The sequence below is a fragment of the Oncorhynchus tshawytscha genome, linkage group LG08, assembly GCF_018296145.1.
Source record: "Oncorhynchus tshawytscha isolate Ot180627B linkage group LG08, Otsh_v2.0, whole genome shotgun sequence".
Taxonomy (NCBI): domain Eukaryota; kingdom Metazoa; phylum Chordata; class Actinopteri; order Salmoniformes; family Salmonidae; genus Oncorhynchus; species Oncorhynchus tshawytscha.
In genome coordinates this window covers 35,429,009-35,445,183 of record NC_056436.1, presented here as the reverse complement: position 1 = coordinate 35,445,183, position 16,175 = coordinate 35,429,009, and the positions used below count along the sequence as shown (strand labels likewise).

At 40.0% G+C, this 16,175-nt stretch overlaps 1 protein-coding gene across 1 annotated transcript; it reads left to right on the top strand.

Moving 5' to 3' along the window:
• Nucleotides 1–3,075: 3,075 nt before the first annotated feature.
• On the top strand, nucleotides 3,076–16,047 carry LOC112256556 (cell cycle control protein 50A). The gene is made up of 7 exons (XM_024429877.2): nucleotides 3,076–3,569; nucleotides 3,834–3,953; nucleotides 13,414–13,521; nucleotides 13,641–13,728; nucleotides 14,046–14,189; nucleotides 14,274–14,483; nucleotides 14,789–16,047. The coding sequence occupies exons 1-7, from the start codon at nucleotides 3,321–3,323 to the stop codon at nucleotides 14,980–14,982; spliced, it is 1,113 nt and encodes a 370-aa protein (XP_024285645.1). The 5' UTR covers nucleotides 3,076–3,320; the 3' UTR covers nucleotides 14,983–16,047.
• The last annotated feature ends 128 nt before the right edge of the window (nucleotides 16,048–16,175 follow it).

Below are 16,175 nucleotides of genomic sequence, written 5' to 3'. Positions count from 1 at the left end.
TTACAATATGTAGAATCTATGAGAATAGAAAGGTTTAGAACTTCTGTGAAACATCACAGCACAGTTGAAAAATATATGGCAAATAGAAATCAAAACTGGATGGTGTTCAGAGAAAGATGGGAGGGGTTGAGTGGAACTGGGACTAAAAACAAACAAAAGATAACTTGTAAAATATACTGTGGCTGTAAAATGTATATAGTATGTATAAGCTGGAAATAGAGGCTTAAGTGTTGTTAGTTTACTCCAATTAGGGGAGAGATGGTATTAGGGGAAAAAGAAAATATATATTTTTAAATATATTTACAAAGAAATATATAGGGGATTGGAAGTGATGCAGACAATTACATTGATTCAAGCCACCATCTATCTGCAATATTGCCCCCTAAAAAATTAAAATAAATAATAATAATAATTCTGTACCCATCACTTCTAAAAACCAAAGTTATGCCCCGGTGACAAGGTACCTGTATGACAGAAATCCATGCCTTGGTTTTGTTGTCCACTGTTTCAAATGCCAACTTTTTAGCATTTGCGGCACAAATCCAATGCAAATCAATGATACCTATATTAGCATTTCCGTGCTTCATATCCATATTCATATAAGTAATATCATTGAGTTACAAAATACATTTTTATCAGTGGAGGCTGCTGAGGGAAGTACTGCACATAATAATGTAATGGCTGGAACGAAGTGAATGGAATGGCTCCAAACACATAGAAACCCTGTTTAATGTACTGTATTTGACACCATTCCACGTACTCTGCTTTGTGCCTCAAATGCTAAAAAGATTTCATTTGAAACAGTGGACAAAAAAACCAACGCGTGGATTTCTCTAATACCTTGTCCATAGATTAAATCACCCGGAACAGCGCCATCTAGTGGTAATATCAGGATGTAGAATGGGACATAAACCCAACAACTTCAATTACCAATTTATCTGAACAGGGGGGGAAAATCATCACCAAATTCACTGAGAATACATTGCATAGGTTGAAGAAACACATACCCTGAGCCATAGCTCCATACTACTTTTCAGACGTATAAAACTGATACTATATAGTTGTTGGGGTGTGATTGGCGTGGAGTCTGAAGGGTCCGTGGGGGGCTTTTGAACATTTATTTGGATTCCTCATGTCTAACTCATTGTTCGAAAAAAAAGTCTGATCCAAATCAGATGTTAGGTACTATATTTATTGAATATTATATGAATCCCATAAATTAAAATGGCCACATTTGGGTGCAATAAAATTAATTTCTCAGTGATCAAATTATATTTCAACAAAAAAATGTTACAGGAATGCTAATCTTAGCCGTTTCTAACAACAGAAATTTCATAACAATTTATCTGAGATGGTGGGTGTCAAAATCCTCTTTCTTGTCCCTTTTGAGTGCTTACCACCATGAAAATATTGTCCTCTGTTATTTTGAACAACATTGTCCCACGTTTGCCCAATAGTTTCCGATTGTGATGCGCTGGCCTTAATGAAACAGTCAGGTAAACATTTCAGAGAAAGAACAATAACAATTCGACATGAGACAGTGCTCCCAGATATTCCAGAGTCAATCTCAGGGGTCCTTCTGAGGTAAGTAAATAATCTGGTGACTGACTAAATACAGGAAAGGTATCCATGATTCCAGATGAAGCTAATCCTTTATGTGATGCCCATCCTATCTGGGTCAGCAATGTAATGACTGCTACATCAAAAAAGACACGTCTCCAGGCTACAATATGTTTTGGGTCTGGAAAACATAGAAAAATAATAACTAGTGTGATGTATTATTGCCATGGTAATTTGTCATGTTCAGTCAATGATCATTCCAATGGTCAAAGCTGATTTTGGACTATGATACCCTGGGCTATTTTAGAATGAGCCAGTAATAGGCATAGATATCATTAGGCTATGTATAATGCATGAGTCAGTGTCTGGGTAAGTGTACCTGTCCAATGTACCTGTCCAGGTCGGCATGTAAAGTTGCAATTATGTTCAACTCAAGTAACTCAAGCAAAAGTTTGTTGTTTTGACTGAGCCTTTTGAACTAAAACATTAAAAGTAGTAATTATAGCTTAACCCATATGCCTACCTTGCACACGCTTATACAAAAGGCCTGTCCAATCCTGAATGAAGATACCGTTGGGCAGATAAAAGCACAGGGCCATTTACCTCAGACACTCTGTAAAGTGAATCATACTGATGATATCAAAGCAAACCCTTATTTATAATTTAAACTCTAAAATGCCTTTTAAGCCAATCAGAATCAAGTATTTAACAGTACCGTGGGTTCCATATAATGCCACAATCATATTAGGCCACTTTACTTCACAAATTACAATCAGTGAACATGGGTAAATAGAATGGAAGGTAATAAAATAGAATATAATATTGTAATTTCTCCCAGATGGACTTCAGGGAAGTCTGATTAGGCTACAAGTATATGCACATCATATACATTTAATTGAGATTACATGTAATTCGGAGGCAGACTGACCATCTTGGCTGGTCAATTTTTTTGCCAAGTGGGCCGGCCTGTCTAATTTGTTTATTTTTTGCAAAATGATAATTATCTGGATAATAATGGGGGCTTCAAGGAATAAAATGGGCCTCAAGGGAATTTTTGTTTGTTAGATATGCCAGAGGCGATTTCTGGTCCCAGTCAGCCCCTGCATGTACTGCATCACTGAAATCATATGAGGATAATCATAACAATAGTAATGTATACATCATCATGAGTAGCCTAGCTTTAGTTAGGTAAACCAATAGAGGCCAAGTCTTTGAGTGCATGTATCCTCCAAAGATGGCGAGGGACAGTTCATATGATATGATGACAACACGGAGAGACACTGAGAGACACAATGAAGTGATCAATTCAAAATGATTGATTACACTGTTGTATAGGATTTATACAATCCTTGAACATGTTCTGTTCGAATGACTTCACAGTTTCGAACCTCTGCCTTACACGGGGAAAACATTTTTTCTGATGAATTTATTTGGCCTCATTGGCTAGTGAGTGTCTTTTTAAAAATATTTTAGCATAAAAGGGACGTGCTACTCAACTGATCACGTGCAACACCATTGGTTTAGGAGCTTCCTGATTCCATCTAATCCTTAGCTGCCTACTTTCGCAGTAGATCGAAATCCTCTCCAAAGCGGATCCAAAATGTGTGTATGTTTTAAGTGATTACATTTAATGTTACGTAACATTATAGAGAAGATAACTTTCGTTTCTAAGGGAATCAATCAATCCGCTTTCTCGCGACATAGCCAGCTGTCACTATTGTTGACAGTGTGGATTATTTTGCTCGACGAGAACTGCAGCCATGATGGCGTCTAACTACAACGCTAAGGAAGAGGACGGGCACCAGCCTGCTGCTATTGGCCATGGAGGAGCAGGAACTGTCAAAAATAAAAAGCCGGACAACACTGCGTTCAAACAACAAAGACTGCCCGCTTGGCAACCTATTTTGACAGCCGGCACTGTTCTTCCTGCTTTCTTTGTCATTGGTCTCATCTTTATCCCAATCGGCATTGGCCTATTCGTGACATCAAACAACATCAAAGAGTTAGAGGTAACGTTAACCAACTAGCAAGCCAACACAACAGGAAGTAGCCAATTGATTATGTATGTATGTATGTATGTATGTATGTATGTATGTATGTATGTATGTATGTATGTATGTATGTATGTATGTATGTATGTATGTATGTATGTATGTATGTATGTATGTGTGTGTTAGCTCTGTTTGGCTAGCTATCTTTCAGTTCTTGTCTGTATTTAGTGTATAACACTTATTTATATACACATAAGTGTCATTGATAATTTGACTTTACAGATCGATTACACTGGTGGTGACATGTCAAGTCCGTGCTATAACTGCTCTCAAAGCTACAGCTGGAACAGCACAAAGCCATGCACCTGCTCTGTTCCCTTCTCTCTGGATCAACCATTTGAGGTAAGCTGAGCAGAACCTGCAACCTTTATGGTCCCCAAACTACTGTATAATCACAGTTAAGTGTAGGCTAATCATTCAATAATCGATGTTAGTGTTTGCAGAGCAAATCAACGTTTATTTGTCACATGCACTGAATACAACTGGTGTAGACCTTACAGTGAAATGCTTACTTACAGGCCCTAACCAACAGTGTGATTTTTAAGTAAGAAATGGTATTAGGTGAACAATAGATAAGTAAAGAAATAAAAACGACAGCAAAAAGACAGTGAAAAATAACAGTAGCAAGGTTATATACAGGCACCGGTTAGTCGGGCTAATTTAGGTAGTATGTACATGTAGGTATGGTTAAAGTGACTGCATATATGATAGACAGAGAGTAGCTGTAGTGTAAAAGAGGGGGGCGGGACAATGCAAATATTCCAGGCAGCCATTTGATTACTTGTTCAGGAGTCTTATGTTTTAGGGGTAAAAACTGTCAGACTTTTGGTCCTAGACTTGGCGCTCCAGTACCGCTTGCCATGCGGTAGTAGAGAGAACATTCTATAGGCTGTCTTGTCGCTGGTCAGGCCTACCACTGTTGTGTCTTTTGCAAACTTAATGATGGTGTTGGAGTTGTGCCTGACCACGCAGTTGTGGGTTAACAGGGAGTACAGGAGGGGAATGAGCACGCACCCCTGAGGGGCTACAGTGATGAGGATCAGAGTGGCAGATGTTTTGCTCCCTACCCTCACCACCTGGGGTCGGCCCGTCAGGAAGTCTAGGATCCTGTTGCAGAGGGAGGTGTTTAGTCCCAGGATCCTTAGCTTAGTGATGAGCTTTGAGGGTCCTATGGTGTTGAACACTGAGCTGTAGTCAATGAATAGCATTCTCACGTAGGTCTTCCTTTTGTCCAGGTGGAAAAGGGCAGTGTGGATGCAATAGATTGCATCATCTGGATCTGTTTGGGCGGTATGCAAATTGGAGTGAGTCTAGGGTTTCTGGGGTAATGGTGTTAATGTGAGCCATTACCAGACTTTCAAAGCACTTCATGGCTGCGGACTTTAGTGCTATGGGTTTGTAGTCATTTAGGCAGGTTGTGTTAGTGTTTTTGGGCACAGGGACTATGGTGGTCTGCTTGAAACATGCTGGTATTACAGACTCAAACTGATTTCCCCCAGTCCACAACAATGCATAAACCACATCAGGGAACCATTTTTGAGAGAATCTGAGATGTAGTTTTTTTTTGTATAGTTATCCTTTAATTCAGGTGTGTACCAGCCACACAGTGCACTAGTGATGATGTTCTCAAAACAAATGGCTACTGGATTGCTGCAAATAATCATGATTCTGCCAGGTAGGCAAATCTACTTTTAATTGCCTTTCCATCTACCTGAAAATGCTAAGGCCATCATTAGCATTGCTAACGACTACACAAAGTGGTAGACGTATAGGCCTTACATGGACCTTACACAGCAGGGTTCGATATTCAGGTATATTTGCCAGTGGCACACTGGGCCAGTGCCAACTGAAAGCTACTGGCCCGGAAGGGGAAAACTAAATATATATTCTTGACCCATCCTGCCATGGGTCAAGATCTGACAGGAAAGTGAATGATACGTGCAGCATTTCAATAGCAGTTGGTTTATCTTTAATTTGCGGGCTGATCAAGTAGCCTATACAGGGCTACCATTTGTATTTTTTTAATACATTTTATATTTGTTTTAATAGCAAATACTGTTGACGAACCACATTCCGTACAAATTTGCGCATACGCTGCATTCAAGCGAGGCTTTTGAGATGAGTTTAGGGCTGTCCCCGACCAAAAAAAAACCTTGGTCGATCGAAAAGAAGCCATCAACCCTTGACGTCAATGTCAGATTTTTCTTTTCACTGAATTTCCTTTTAGGATATTGGTTAGGCTACAATTAGGCTGTGGAATAATGTAGCCTAAATAAATAAGGAGTAAGCCTACTTTGCTCAATTGCGTACAGTATAGGCAGCAACTCCAAACACCCGCAGAGGTTGTGAAATACAGTATGAACAGAACACTCACATGTTGCGGTTCATTTATTGTTTAATTATTCAAGGGCCCCCTTCATTTATTTTTAATGTTAAGTAAAATGCTTGAACTAATTTAATTATTTAGAGAGAGCGATATAGAAGTAGCAATTGAAGAGAACTCTGGAGATTATGGGGCAATTATCAGACCAAATGTGGACACAACAGTTCAGCTGATACAAGACTAAAGTTGGAAATGTATCAATATCACAGGCCTGCTTTGCCCTAATGAAAAAATACATCAAATGTATTGAAGTTGGAAGTTTACATACACCTTAGCCAAATACATTTCAATCAAATCAAATCAAATCAAATTTATTTATATAGCCCTTCGTACATCAGCTGATATATCAAAGTGCTGTACAGAAACCCAGCCTAAAACCCCAAACAGCAAGCAATGCAGGTGTAGAAGCACGGTGGCTAGGAAAAACTCCCTAGAAAGGCCAAAACCTAGGAAGAAACCTAGAGAGGAACCAGGCTATGTGGGGTGGCCAGTCCTCTTCTGGCTGTGCCGGGTGGAGATTATAACAGAACATGGCCAAGATGTTCAAATGTTCATAAATGATCAGCATGTTCGAATAATAATAAGGCAGAACAGTTGAAACTGGAGCAGCAGCACGGCCAGGTACACTGGGGACAGCAAGGAGTCATCATGTCAGGTAATCCTGGGGCATGGTCCTAGGGCTCAGGTCCTCCGAGAGAGAGAAGGAGAGAATTAGAGAACGCACACTTAGATTCACACAGGACACCGAATAGGACAGGAGAAGTACTCCAGATATAACAAACTGACCCTAGCCCCCCAACACATAAACTACTGCAGCATAAATACTGGAGGCTGAGACAGGAGGGGTCAGGAGACACTGTGGACCCATCCGAGGACACCCCGGACAGGGCCAAACAGGAAGGATATAATCCCACCCACTTTGCCAAAGCACAGCCCCCACACACCACTAGAGGGATATCTTCAACCACCAACTTACCATCCTGAGACAGGGCCGAGTATAGCCCACAAAGATCTCCGCCATGGCACAACCCAAGGGGGGGCGCCAACCCAGACAGGATGACCACATCAGTGAATCAACCCACTCAGGTGACGCACCCCTTCCAGGGACGGCATGAGAGAGCCCCAGTAAGCCAGTGACTCAGCCCCTGTAATAGGGTTAGAGGCAGAGAATCCCAGTGGGAAGAGGGGAACCGGCCAGGCAGAGACGGCAAGAGTGATTCGTTGCTCCAGAGCCTTTCCGTTCACCTTCCCACTCCTGGGCCAGACTACACTCAATCATATGACCCACTGAAGAGATGAGTCTTCAGTAAAGACTTAAAGGTTGAGACCGAGTTTGCGTCTCTGACATGGGTAGGCAGACCGTTCCATAAAAATGGAGCTCTATAGGAGAAAGCCCTGCCTCCAGCTGTTTGCTTAGAAATTCTAGGGACAATTAGGAGGCCTGCGTCTTGTGACCGTAGCGTACGTGTAGGTATGTACGGCAGGACCAAATCAGAGAGATCGGTTGGAGCAAGCCCATGTAATGCTTTGTAGGTTAGTAGTAAAACCTTGAAATCAGCCCTTGCTTTGACAGGAATCCAGTGTAGAGAGGCTAGCACTGGAGTAATATGATCAAATTTTTTGGTTCTAGTCAGGATTCTAGCAGCCGTATTTACCACCAACTGAAGTTTATTTAGTGCTTTATCCGGGTAGCCGGAAAGTAGAGCATTGCAGTAGTCTAACCTAGAAGTGACAAAAGCATGGATTCATTTTTCTGCATCATTTTTGGACAGAAAGTTTCTGATTTTTGCAATGTTACGTAGATGGAAAAAAGCTGTCCTTGAAATGGTCTTGATATGTTCTTCAAAAGAGAGATCAGGGTCCAGAGTAATGCCGAGGTCCTTCACAGTTTTATTTGAGACGACTGTACAACCATTAAGATTAATTGTCAGATTCAACAGAAGATCTCTTTGATTCTCTTTTAAACTCAGTTCTTCACAATTCCTGACACTTAATCCTAGTAAAAATGCCCTGTCTTAGGTCAGTTAGGTTCACCACTTTATTTTAAGAAGTGAAATGTCAGAATTATAGTGGTGTGATTTATTTCAGCTTTTATTTCTTTCATCACATTCCCAGTGGGTCAGAAGTTTTAAATACACTCAACTAGTATTTGGTCGTATTGCCTTTAAATTGTTTAACTTGGGTCAAACGTTTCTGGTAGCCTTCCACAAGCTTCCCACAATAAGTTGGGTGAATTTTGACCCAGTCCTCCTGACAGAGCTGGTGTAATTGAGTCAGGTTTGTAGGCCTCCTTGCTCGCACAAGCTTTTTCAGTTCTGCTCACAAATGTTCTATAGGATTGAGGTCAGGGCTTTGTGATGGCCACTCCAATACCTTGACTTTGTTGTCCTTAAACCATTTTGCCACAACTTTGAAGTATGCTTGGGGTCATTGTCCATTTGGAAGACACATTTGCGACCAAGCTTTAATTTCCTGACTGATGTCTTGAGATGTTGCTTCAATATATCCACATAATTGTCTTTCCTCGTGATGCCATCTATTTTGTGAAGTGCACCAGTCCCTCCTGCAGCAAAGCACCCCCACAACATGATGCTGTGACCCCCCCCTGTGCTTCACAGTTGAGATGGTGTTCTTCAGCTTGCAAGCCTCCCCTTTTCTCTCCGAACATAACGATGGTCATTATGGCCAAACAGTTCTATTTGTGTTTCATCAGACCAGAGGATATTTCTCCAAAAAGTACAATCTTTGTCCCCATGTGCAGTTGCAAACCGTAGTCTGGCTTTTTAATGGTGCTTTTGGAGCAGTGGTTTTTTTCCTTGCTGAGCGGCCTTTCAGGGTATGTCGATATAAGACACGTTTTACTGTGGATTTAGATACTTTTGTGCCTGTTTTCTCCAGCATCTTCACAAGGTCCTTTGCTGTTGTTCTGGGATTGATTTGCACCAAAGTATGTTCATCTCTAGGAGACAGAATTTGTCTCCTGAGTGGTACGACGGCTGCGTGGGCCCATGGTGTTTATACTTGCATACTATTGTTTGTACAAATGAACGTGGTACCTTCAGGCGTTTGAAAATTGCTCGCAAGGATGAACCAGATAGGTCTTGGCTGATTTTCTTTTGATTTTCCCATGATGTCAAGCAAAGAGGCACTGAGTTTGAAGGTAGGCCTTGAAATACATCTACAGGTACACCTCCAATTGACTCAAATTATGTCAATTAGCCTATCAGAAGTTTCTAAAGCCATGACATCATTTTCTGGAATTTTTCAAGCTGTTTAAGGCACAGTCAACTTAGTGTATGTAAACTTCTGACCCACTGGAATTGTGATACAATTCATTGTAAGTGGAATAATCTGTCTGAAAACAATTGCTGGAAAAATGACTTGTGTTATGCACAAAGTAGATGTCCTAACCGACTTGCCAAAACTATAGTTTGTTAACAAGAAATGTATGGAGTGGTTGAAAAACAGTTTTAATGACTCCAACCTAAGTGTATGTAAATGTCTGACTTCAACTGTATGTTTTCAAACACTTGTTTTTCATAAGTGTAGCAGGTTGTGATCTCTATCAACGTTTCCACTCTGAGAATGGTAAAAGACTAATTAATACGTTCATTGAATACATTGGAATACAAAAGAAGCCCCTCCACCCATGATGGGCTATTAGCAGGACAATGGACTCTTGCCAAGTTGATTTCTATTTTTAGAGACTTGAATTGTATTAATGGATGTTTGCCTACTAATGATGATAATGACATGGAGGGAAGGAGCAGCAAGCTCTGCGTGCTTATTACAGTATGTGTGATTTTAATCTTTTTTCTGACCATTTCAAACAGTGTAAACAACAAATACAAATTATAAATAGTTAATGTTCCAATAAGAGAGAGTTCTAAACCTGCCAAACTGAGAACTAGTTATTTCCACTCCCCAGTCAGACCACTCCCAGACAGTCCTAGAAAAAGTATTGCTTGAGAAATTGCTCTTTGCTAAGAATGTATTTTTGACCGTTTTTAATTCAAAACAATCACAGTAATGCACTTAATTGTTTCCCAGAAATGATTTGATATTGAGATTAAAAAAAACTGCTGCATTGGGCCTTTAACACCCAGGAAGCTCCACCTTAAACTCTCATTCGACAGCTCTCCAAACATTGTCAAAATATGCCCATTACTCACTAAATATGGATAGCTGAGAAACTATTTAAATTTACTCCCGTTACAGCCAGTATGGGGACTTCCAAAAAAGAGACATAACAATGTACAGTCAACTGGAAAAAATCCTATTTTGTATCTCTAATTTTAAACCACTCATTACTTCCACGTACAGGTCGAAGTCTACAACCGCTCAGTACATTGGAGGTGCCGAAGATGCATTTTCTCAGTTGGTTGTAATTTTTTTAAATTTAGACCTTTTTGGGATGTACATACCGGGTGTAATGGGAGTAAATTTAAGATGGTTGCTCAGTGAAACGCCATATTTGAGTAACGAATGCATTTTCACATTTATAATGCTTGCAGAGCTGTCTAATGGGAGTTTGAATCAGGGATTCCATACTCATCATCGTTGACATCTCTAACACAGACTGGGCAACTAACATTTATTGTCCATTTAGTTACTCTTTATCGGCTCGGTTTAGAAATACTTGAAAGGTTCACCCATTTGAATGTTATATTGTTTTTGTGCATCTCTCAGCAATATTCTGTCGATTCCCTGGGTCATTTCATGTGTGTCTGAGTTATTGGCGTTCAAGCAGGCAGAAAACTGCCCGGTATGACGTAGCACCGTGATAAAGTTACTCACTACACTGGAAGTTAAAAGGAATAGGAATTTTAGATCACAAAAATGTGTATAATACATGTCAGATTTTAATACTTCCTGATGTCATAACTCGGGAGGATGTTTTCTCTTGAATGAGCCTATTGATCATATTTTTTGCAATTTTTTCCTACCTTGAAAAATGGGTCATTTAACAGAGTGTCTAGCACATTTTTCCTATCATCTGCCTCTTTAGTCCAGGGTGAATTGCATGGTGCCATTGCCAAAGATATTATTGAAAGGAGATAATGAAGGAATCCAATGAATGAACATATAACGCCCCACCCAGCACTGTTAACCAGTCGCGTTCATGTTGTCATTATGCATCACATGGTTGCTAAGATAATCGTCACGCAATCCCTTCACAAAGTGCCTTAGGGAAGTATTCAGACCCCTTGACTTTATCCACGTTTTGTTATGTTACAGCCTTAACCTAAATTAAATAACAAAAAAATGATCAGCGATCTACAGTGGTACACACAGTACCCCATAATGACGAAACGGAAAAAGGTTTTTAGAAATGTTTGCAAATCTATTAAAAATAAAAAAACAGATGTCTTATTTACAAAAGTATTCAGACCCTTTGCTATGAGACTTGAAATTGAGCTCAGGTGCATCCTGTGTTCCATTGATCATCCTTGAAACATTTCTAGAACTTCATTGGCGTTCACCTGTGATAAATTCAATTGATTGGACATGATTTGGAAAGGCACACCGGTCTATATAAGGTCTCACAGTTGACAGTGCATGTCAGAGCAAAAACCAAGCCATGAGGTCTAAGGATTTGTCCGTAGAGCTCAGACAGGATTTTGTTGAGGAACAGTTCTGGGGAAAGGTACCAAAAAATGTACTGTCGTGGAAATTTCCTCTATTTACCAAATCATGGGAGCAAACCACACACGCAAGTCAGAGTTAGTTATCAAAGTCCATCTTTAATTATATGAGCTCTATCACAATCCTGTGACTCTCAGGTAATTCAGTGTCTCTCAGTGAATTCTCTGAGCCCCTTCCACAATTCAAATGAGGTCCTTTATAGCAAAGACACACACAGGATAAGACAGCATCGGCATAATTCATCGTTCAGCTTTGTCTCCTTTCTCAAACCCCAGAACCATAAACCAATCCTCCATATCAACAGGCATATATCAAATTGTCATTTAGATACAACCAATCCTGGACAAGATCACAGAGACACACTGACTGGCACAGACATTGTGGAGCAAAAGATATGTTTACACATGATGACACTTTGACCTCTCCCCTCTCTGTGGCCCATGCAACTTAGTCTTGACATAGAACAGATACTGCAACCTCGCCACAGTATTATACAAAAATACCATTCTGATGAGAAGTAACTTATAAACATATGATGAATATAAAACATCTTACCTATGTTACCAACAAATTCTGATTATTTCCACAACAGTACGCAGCATTGAAAGTCCCCAAGAACACAATAGCCTCTATCATTCTTAAATGGAAGAAGTTTTGAACCACCCAACCTGGAAAATAGCTGTGCAGCTATGCTCCCCATCCAACTTGGTGGAGCTTGAGAGGAGAAGGAGAAACTCTCCAAGTACAGGTGTGCCAAGCTTGTAGGGTCATACCCAAGAAGGTGGTTCAACAAAGTACTGATTAAAGGGTCTGAAATTTTATGTAAATGTAATGTTTCGTTAAAAAAAAAAATATATATATATATGCACACATTTCTTAACCTGTTTTTGCTTTATCGTTATGGGGTGTTGTGTAGATTGAGGGGGGGGGGATAATTGTAAAATAAGGCTGTAACCTAACAAAATGTGGAGAAGGTCAAGAGGTCTGAATACTGAGGCGCTGTATGTCAAACGTGTATTTTTCGCGTATTTAAAAAAAAAAAAGTCACGATACTACAGATGGCAAGTTAATTATGTCATATCTTGGGAAATATTTGTAATGTTGTACTTCTTCTTGATGAGATTTGTGCTAATGTTGAGTTTTTTAGCTAGTGCCCAATAGACTCCTATTCACTCTTTAAAAGGGGAGTGCTCTTTGTCCAAGAATCGCTCAGAATGCACTCCTCTGTTAGGCACATCGGTCTGCAGGTTGAACAGGGTGAGAGCATTGTAAAAATCACCTAAACAAACTGCATTAACTAGCTTCGTTACATGCTTATATTGTCTTTGGTATTATTGTGTGTAGCTATGTTTGCTTGCTAGCCAGCCAGCCCATAGAGGGAGCATTGTATTGTGGATGTTGTAGTCGACTTGAGCTGCAACAGATTATTATTATTTTTTCCCCCAACGCTAAAATGAAAAAAGTTTGCAGTGTTTTTTTTAACACAATAAATTAAAATGGGTGTTTTGTTTTTTTCTCCCTTGTATTAGTCAGGCTCTTTCCTCAGAATTGCTCATTACTATTTAAAACATTGTGTTGAAAGTTTATTTCACAAACACAGCTTTTATAGGAGGATGTTATTGATTGCAGGAATTCCTTTAGACTCACCCAACCCACTGCTCTTTTATCTTAGGGTTGCAATGTTGTTGCATTGTCTTATGAAGTCCTACTCTCTCATCCGATGAATAACTAAACTAATTCATTGGTCCTTATTCTGCAATTCTTCCCCTCTAGAGCAATGTGTTCATGTACTACGGATTGTCAAACTTCTATCAGAATCACAGACGCTATGTGAAGTCCAGAGATGACAGCCAGTTGAATGGAGACAAAGCTTCTCTGAAGGTATGTTTACAGGTGCACTTAGTAGAGAGAACATAGGCCAACATCCATTCAATGTAATGGTTAATTGTTTGATTTCAACAACGTGCAGTTGCACTGAAACTTCTTGACACTCTTTACAGAGCCCCAGCAAGGAATGTGAGCCGTACCGCACCAGTGACGAAAAGCCTATCGCTCCATGTGGTGCAATCGCCAACAGCCTCTTCAATGGTAAGACCAGAGGGATACATTTTCTCTTAGCAAATAGTTGTCCCATTTCCAGTACAGGAGTCAAGTAAAAATAATACACACTAATGCTCAACCACAATCTTATCATATTTTCCTGTACTTACTTACAATGCTATTTAGATACGTGTCTGCCAATTTGGGCCAACCCTTGTATATGGAGTTTTGTCTGCTTTTTTAAAATTTTATTTTTTTCAGGTTGAAGTGGTTTTGCTTTAGTTTACCATGTAGCACATCACTGTTGGTCTACTACTTAAGAGACCTTGCTGTTGATTGCCGTGTGGTACTGTTTTTCTCATCAGACACTCTGGAGCTGTATTACATTGACCCCAATGGCTCCAGAACTGCGATTCCTCTGGTGAAGAAGGGTATTGCATGGTGGACAGACAAGCATGTGAAGTTTAGGAACCCCGGTGGAAACGACAACCTCACTGTAGTTTTCCAAGGTGATTTGCATACCATGCAAAATGATACAACTGCCTAGTAGTAGTCAAATTATCATGACTAACTGGGCCTTTTTCCTCCTTCAGGTACCAGCAAACCTGTCAACTGGAGGAAATCTGTCTATGAGCTGGACCCTTCAGACCCTGACAACAATGGCTTCATCAATGAGGATTTCATTGTGTGGATGAGGACAGCTGCCCTGCCCACCTTCCGCAAGCTGTACCGCATCATCCATAAGAAGCCCAACATGACCCCGACTCTGCCCCTAGGACAATACATCCTGGAGGTCACCTACAGTATCCTTTTGAGAACGATCGCAATAAATCACAAGAGGTTCATGGCAGGCATATAGGTTTGTATTGAGAGAACATTGCACATGGAAGGCATAGAGACATGAGTTTGTGTTCAGTTATACACTTATTCCATTTAGGTTTACTCAATTGTAATTATATCTATGTCCAACTCCATCTTTGACAATGTTCACTATAGTTGATCTCTAGTTTTTTTTTTTATAGATCACAAGTTCTACACATGATCCAAAACATTCACTGACCCATCTGTATCATTCTAGATTTCCTTTCCTTTAACCATATGTACTCAGATTATCCCGTGCGGAGCTTCGAGGGCAGGAAGCGTATGATCCTGAGCACCATCTCCTGGATGGGTGGCAAGAACCCTTTCCTGGGCATCGCTTACATCACCGTGGGCTCAGTCTGCTTCTTCCTGGGCATCGTCCTCCTCATCATCCACCACAAATATGGCAACCGTAACCACAGTGCAGACATTCCCAGCTAAGTCTTCCTAGTATGTAGACCGTACCTCCTCCTCCCTCTGCATGCCTGGGTCTAGCCACCACTGGTCTGGCCCTGCTCTGCTCTGCTTGCTGATTTAGCCTGGATGCACTGGTCTTTGTTTGTTCAAATGTTTGTGTTTTGTGTTGTAATGTTAGCTTACTCATCCCCACCTCCAGTTGAAGGCTGCAGTCTGGTGTTTGTTCAGAAGTTTGATAGATATATTTTGTGTAGAACTGACACAATTGCTGATTCTGAGACTATAGTCTGTTCTACGAATTATATTTCTAATGTTGTGCCCTCCTGAATAAGCTCAAGGTGTGTGTTGTAGAGTGAGTGACACCCTGTAAACTAATGGGATGAGACACAAGAAGGCTCTGGGAGCTTAGGATACTGTGTCTTTGTATGACATGACTGCTGAAATTGTTGCCTGTGTACCTTAAGTACATTGTATTTCTATTTGTCCATATGTTGTCTCAAAGGAGAACATGTATATTATTTGAGCAATGCTTGTCATAAATGTCTCGATACTGAAGGATGTTTTATATTTTTAACTAAGTTCCACACTCATATTATGTAATATGTCCTGCTGGTGAATGTACTAATGTATTTCATTTACTTACATCTGAGGCTTAAATGGGGAACAAAAGCTCATAGCCATGGTGCTCTGCTTTGTTCGTAATGAGGGCCAACCATTTTAAGGGATAAAAGCAGTCATAGATTTGACCAAATGTTCACATACAGATTGTATTGACTCTCACCAATTTGTTTGTATGTATAATCAAAAACATTTTTACAAATTTTATTTGAAGGTTTTTATGGACCAATGCTACTGACTTTGTCTCTACGATGATGCTTGACTATCAATCTCTATTTCAAAACAAATGTATCATTTCAATGTTGACCAAATGCTATGCATTTTACAAGTGTCACATTTTGTTATGCAGTTCCTACATTTTTCATTTGGTCGTTATTTCTTTCAAAGCTAATTCTGCCTTTTTTATTCTTTAATATGGTGTTGGATAATTTTACTGATATTACAGAAGTTAATAAAATAAAATAAATGTTATTGTTTCGTTTTTGTTTCCCTCACCAATGGTGTTCAAAGGCAATTAAATGTAAGGTCCAGTCCTTGGTCTTGCCCTATAACAAAGTGTAATTTCCCACACACAGGGCTGCTCTCACAATTTACACATT

What these genes read in the sequence shown, in the direction of transcription:
- LOC112256556 (XM_024429877.2), top strand. Translation starts at nt 3,321, where the DNA reads ATGATGGCGTCTAACTACAACGCTAAGGAAGAGGACGGGCACCAGCCT. An exon ending in ACAACATCAAAGAGTTAGAG is followed by an intron (nt 3,570 to 3,833) that starts GTAACGTTAACC and finishes TTGACTTTACAG; the next exon opens with ATCGATTACACTGGTGGTGA. An exon ending in CATCCTGGAGGTCACCTACA is followed by an intron (nt 14,484 to 14,788) that starts GTATCCTTTTGA and finishes ATATGTACTCAG; the next exon opens with ATTATCCCGTGCGGAGCTTC.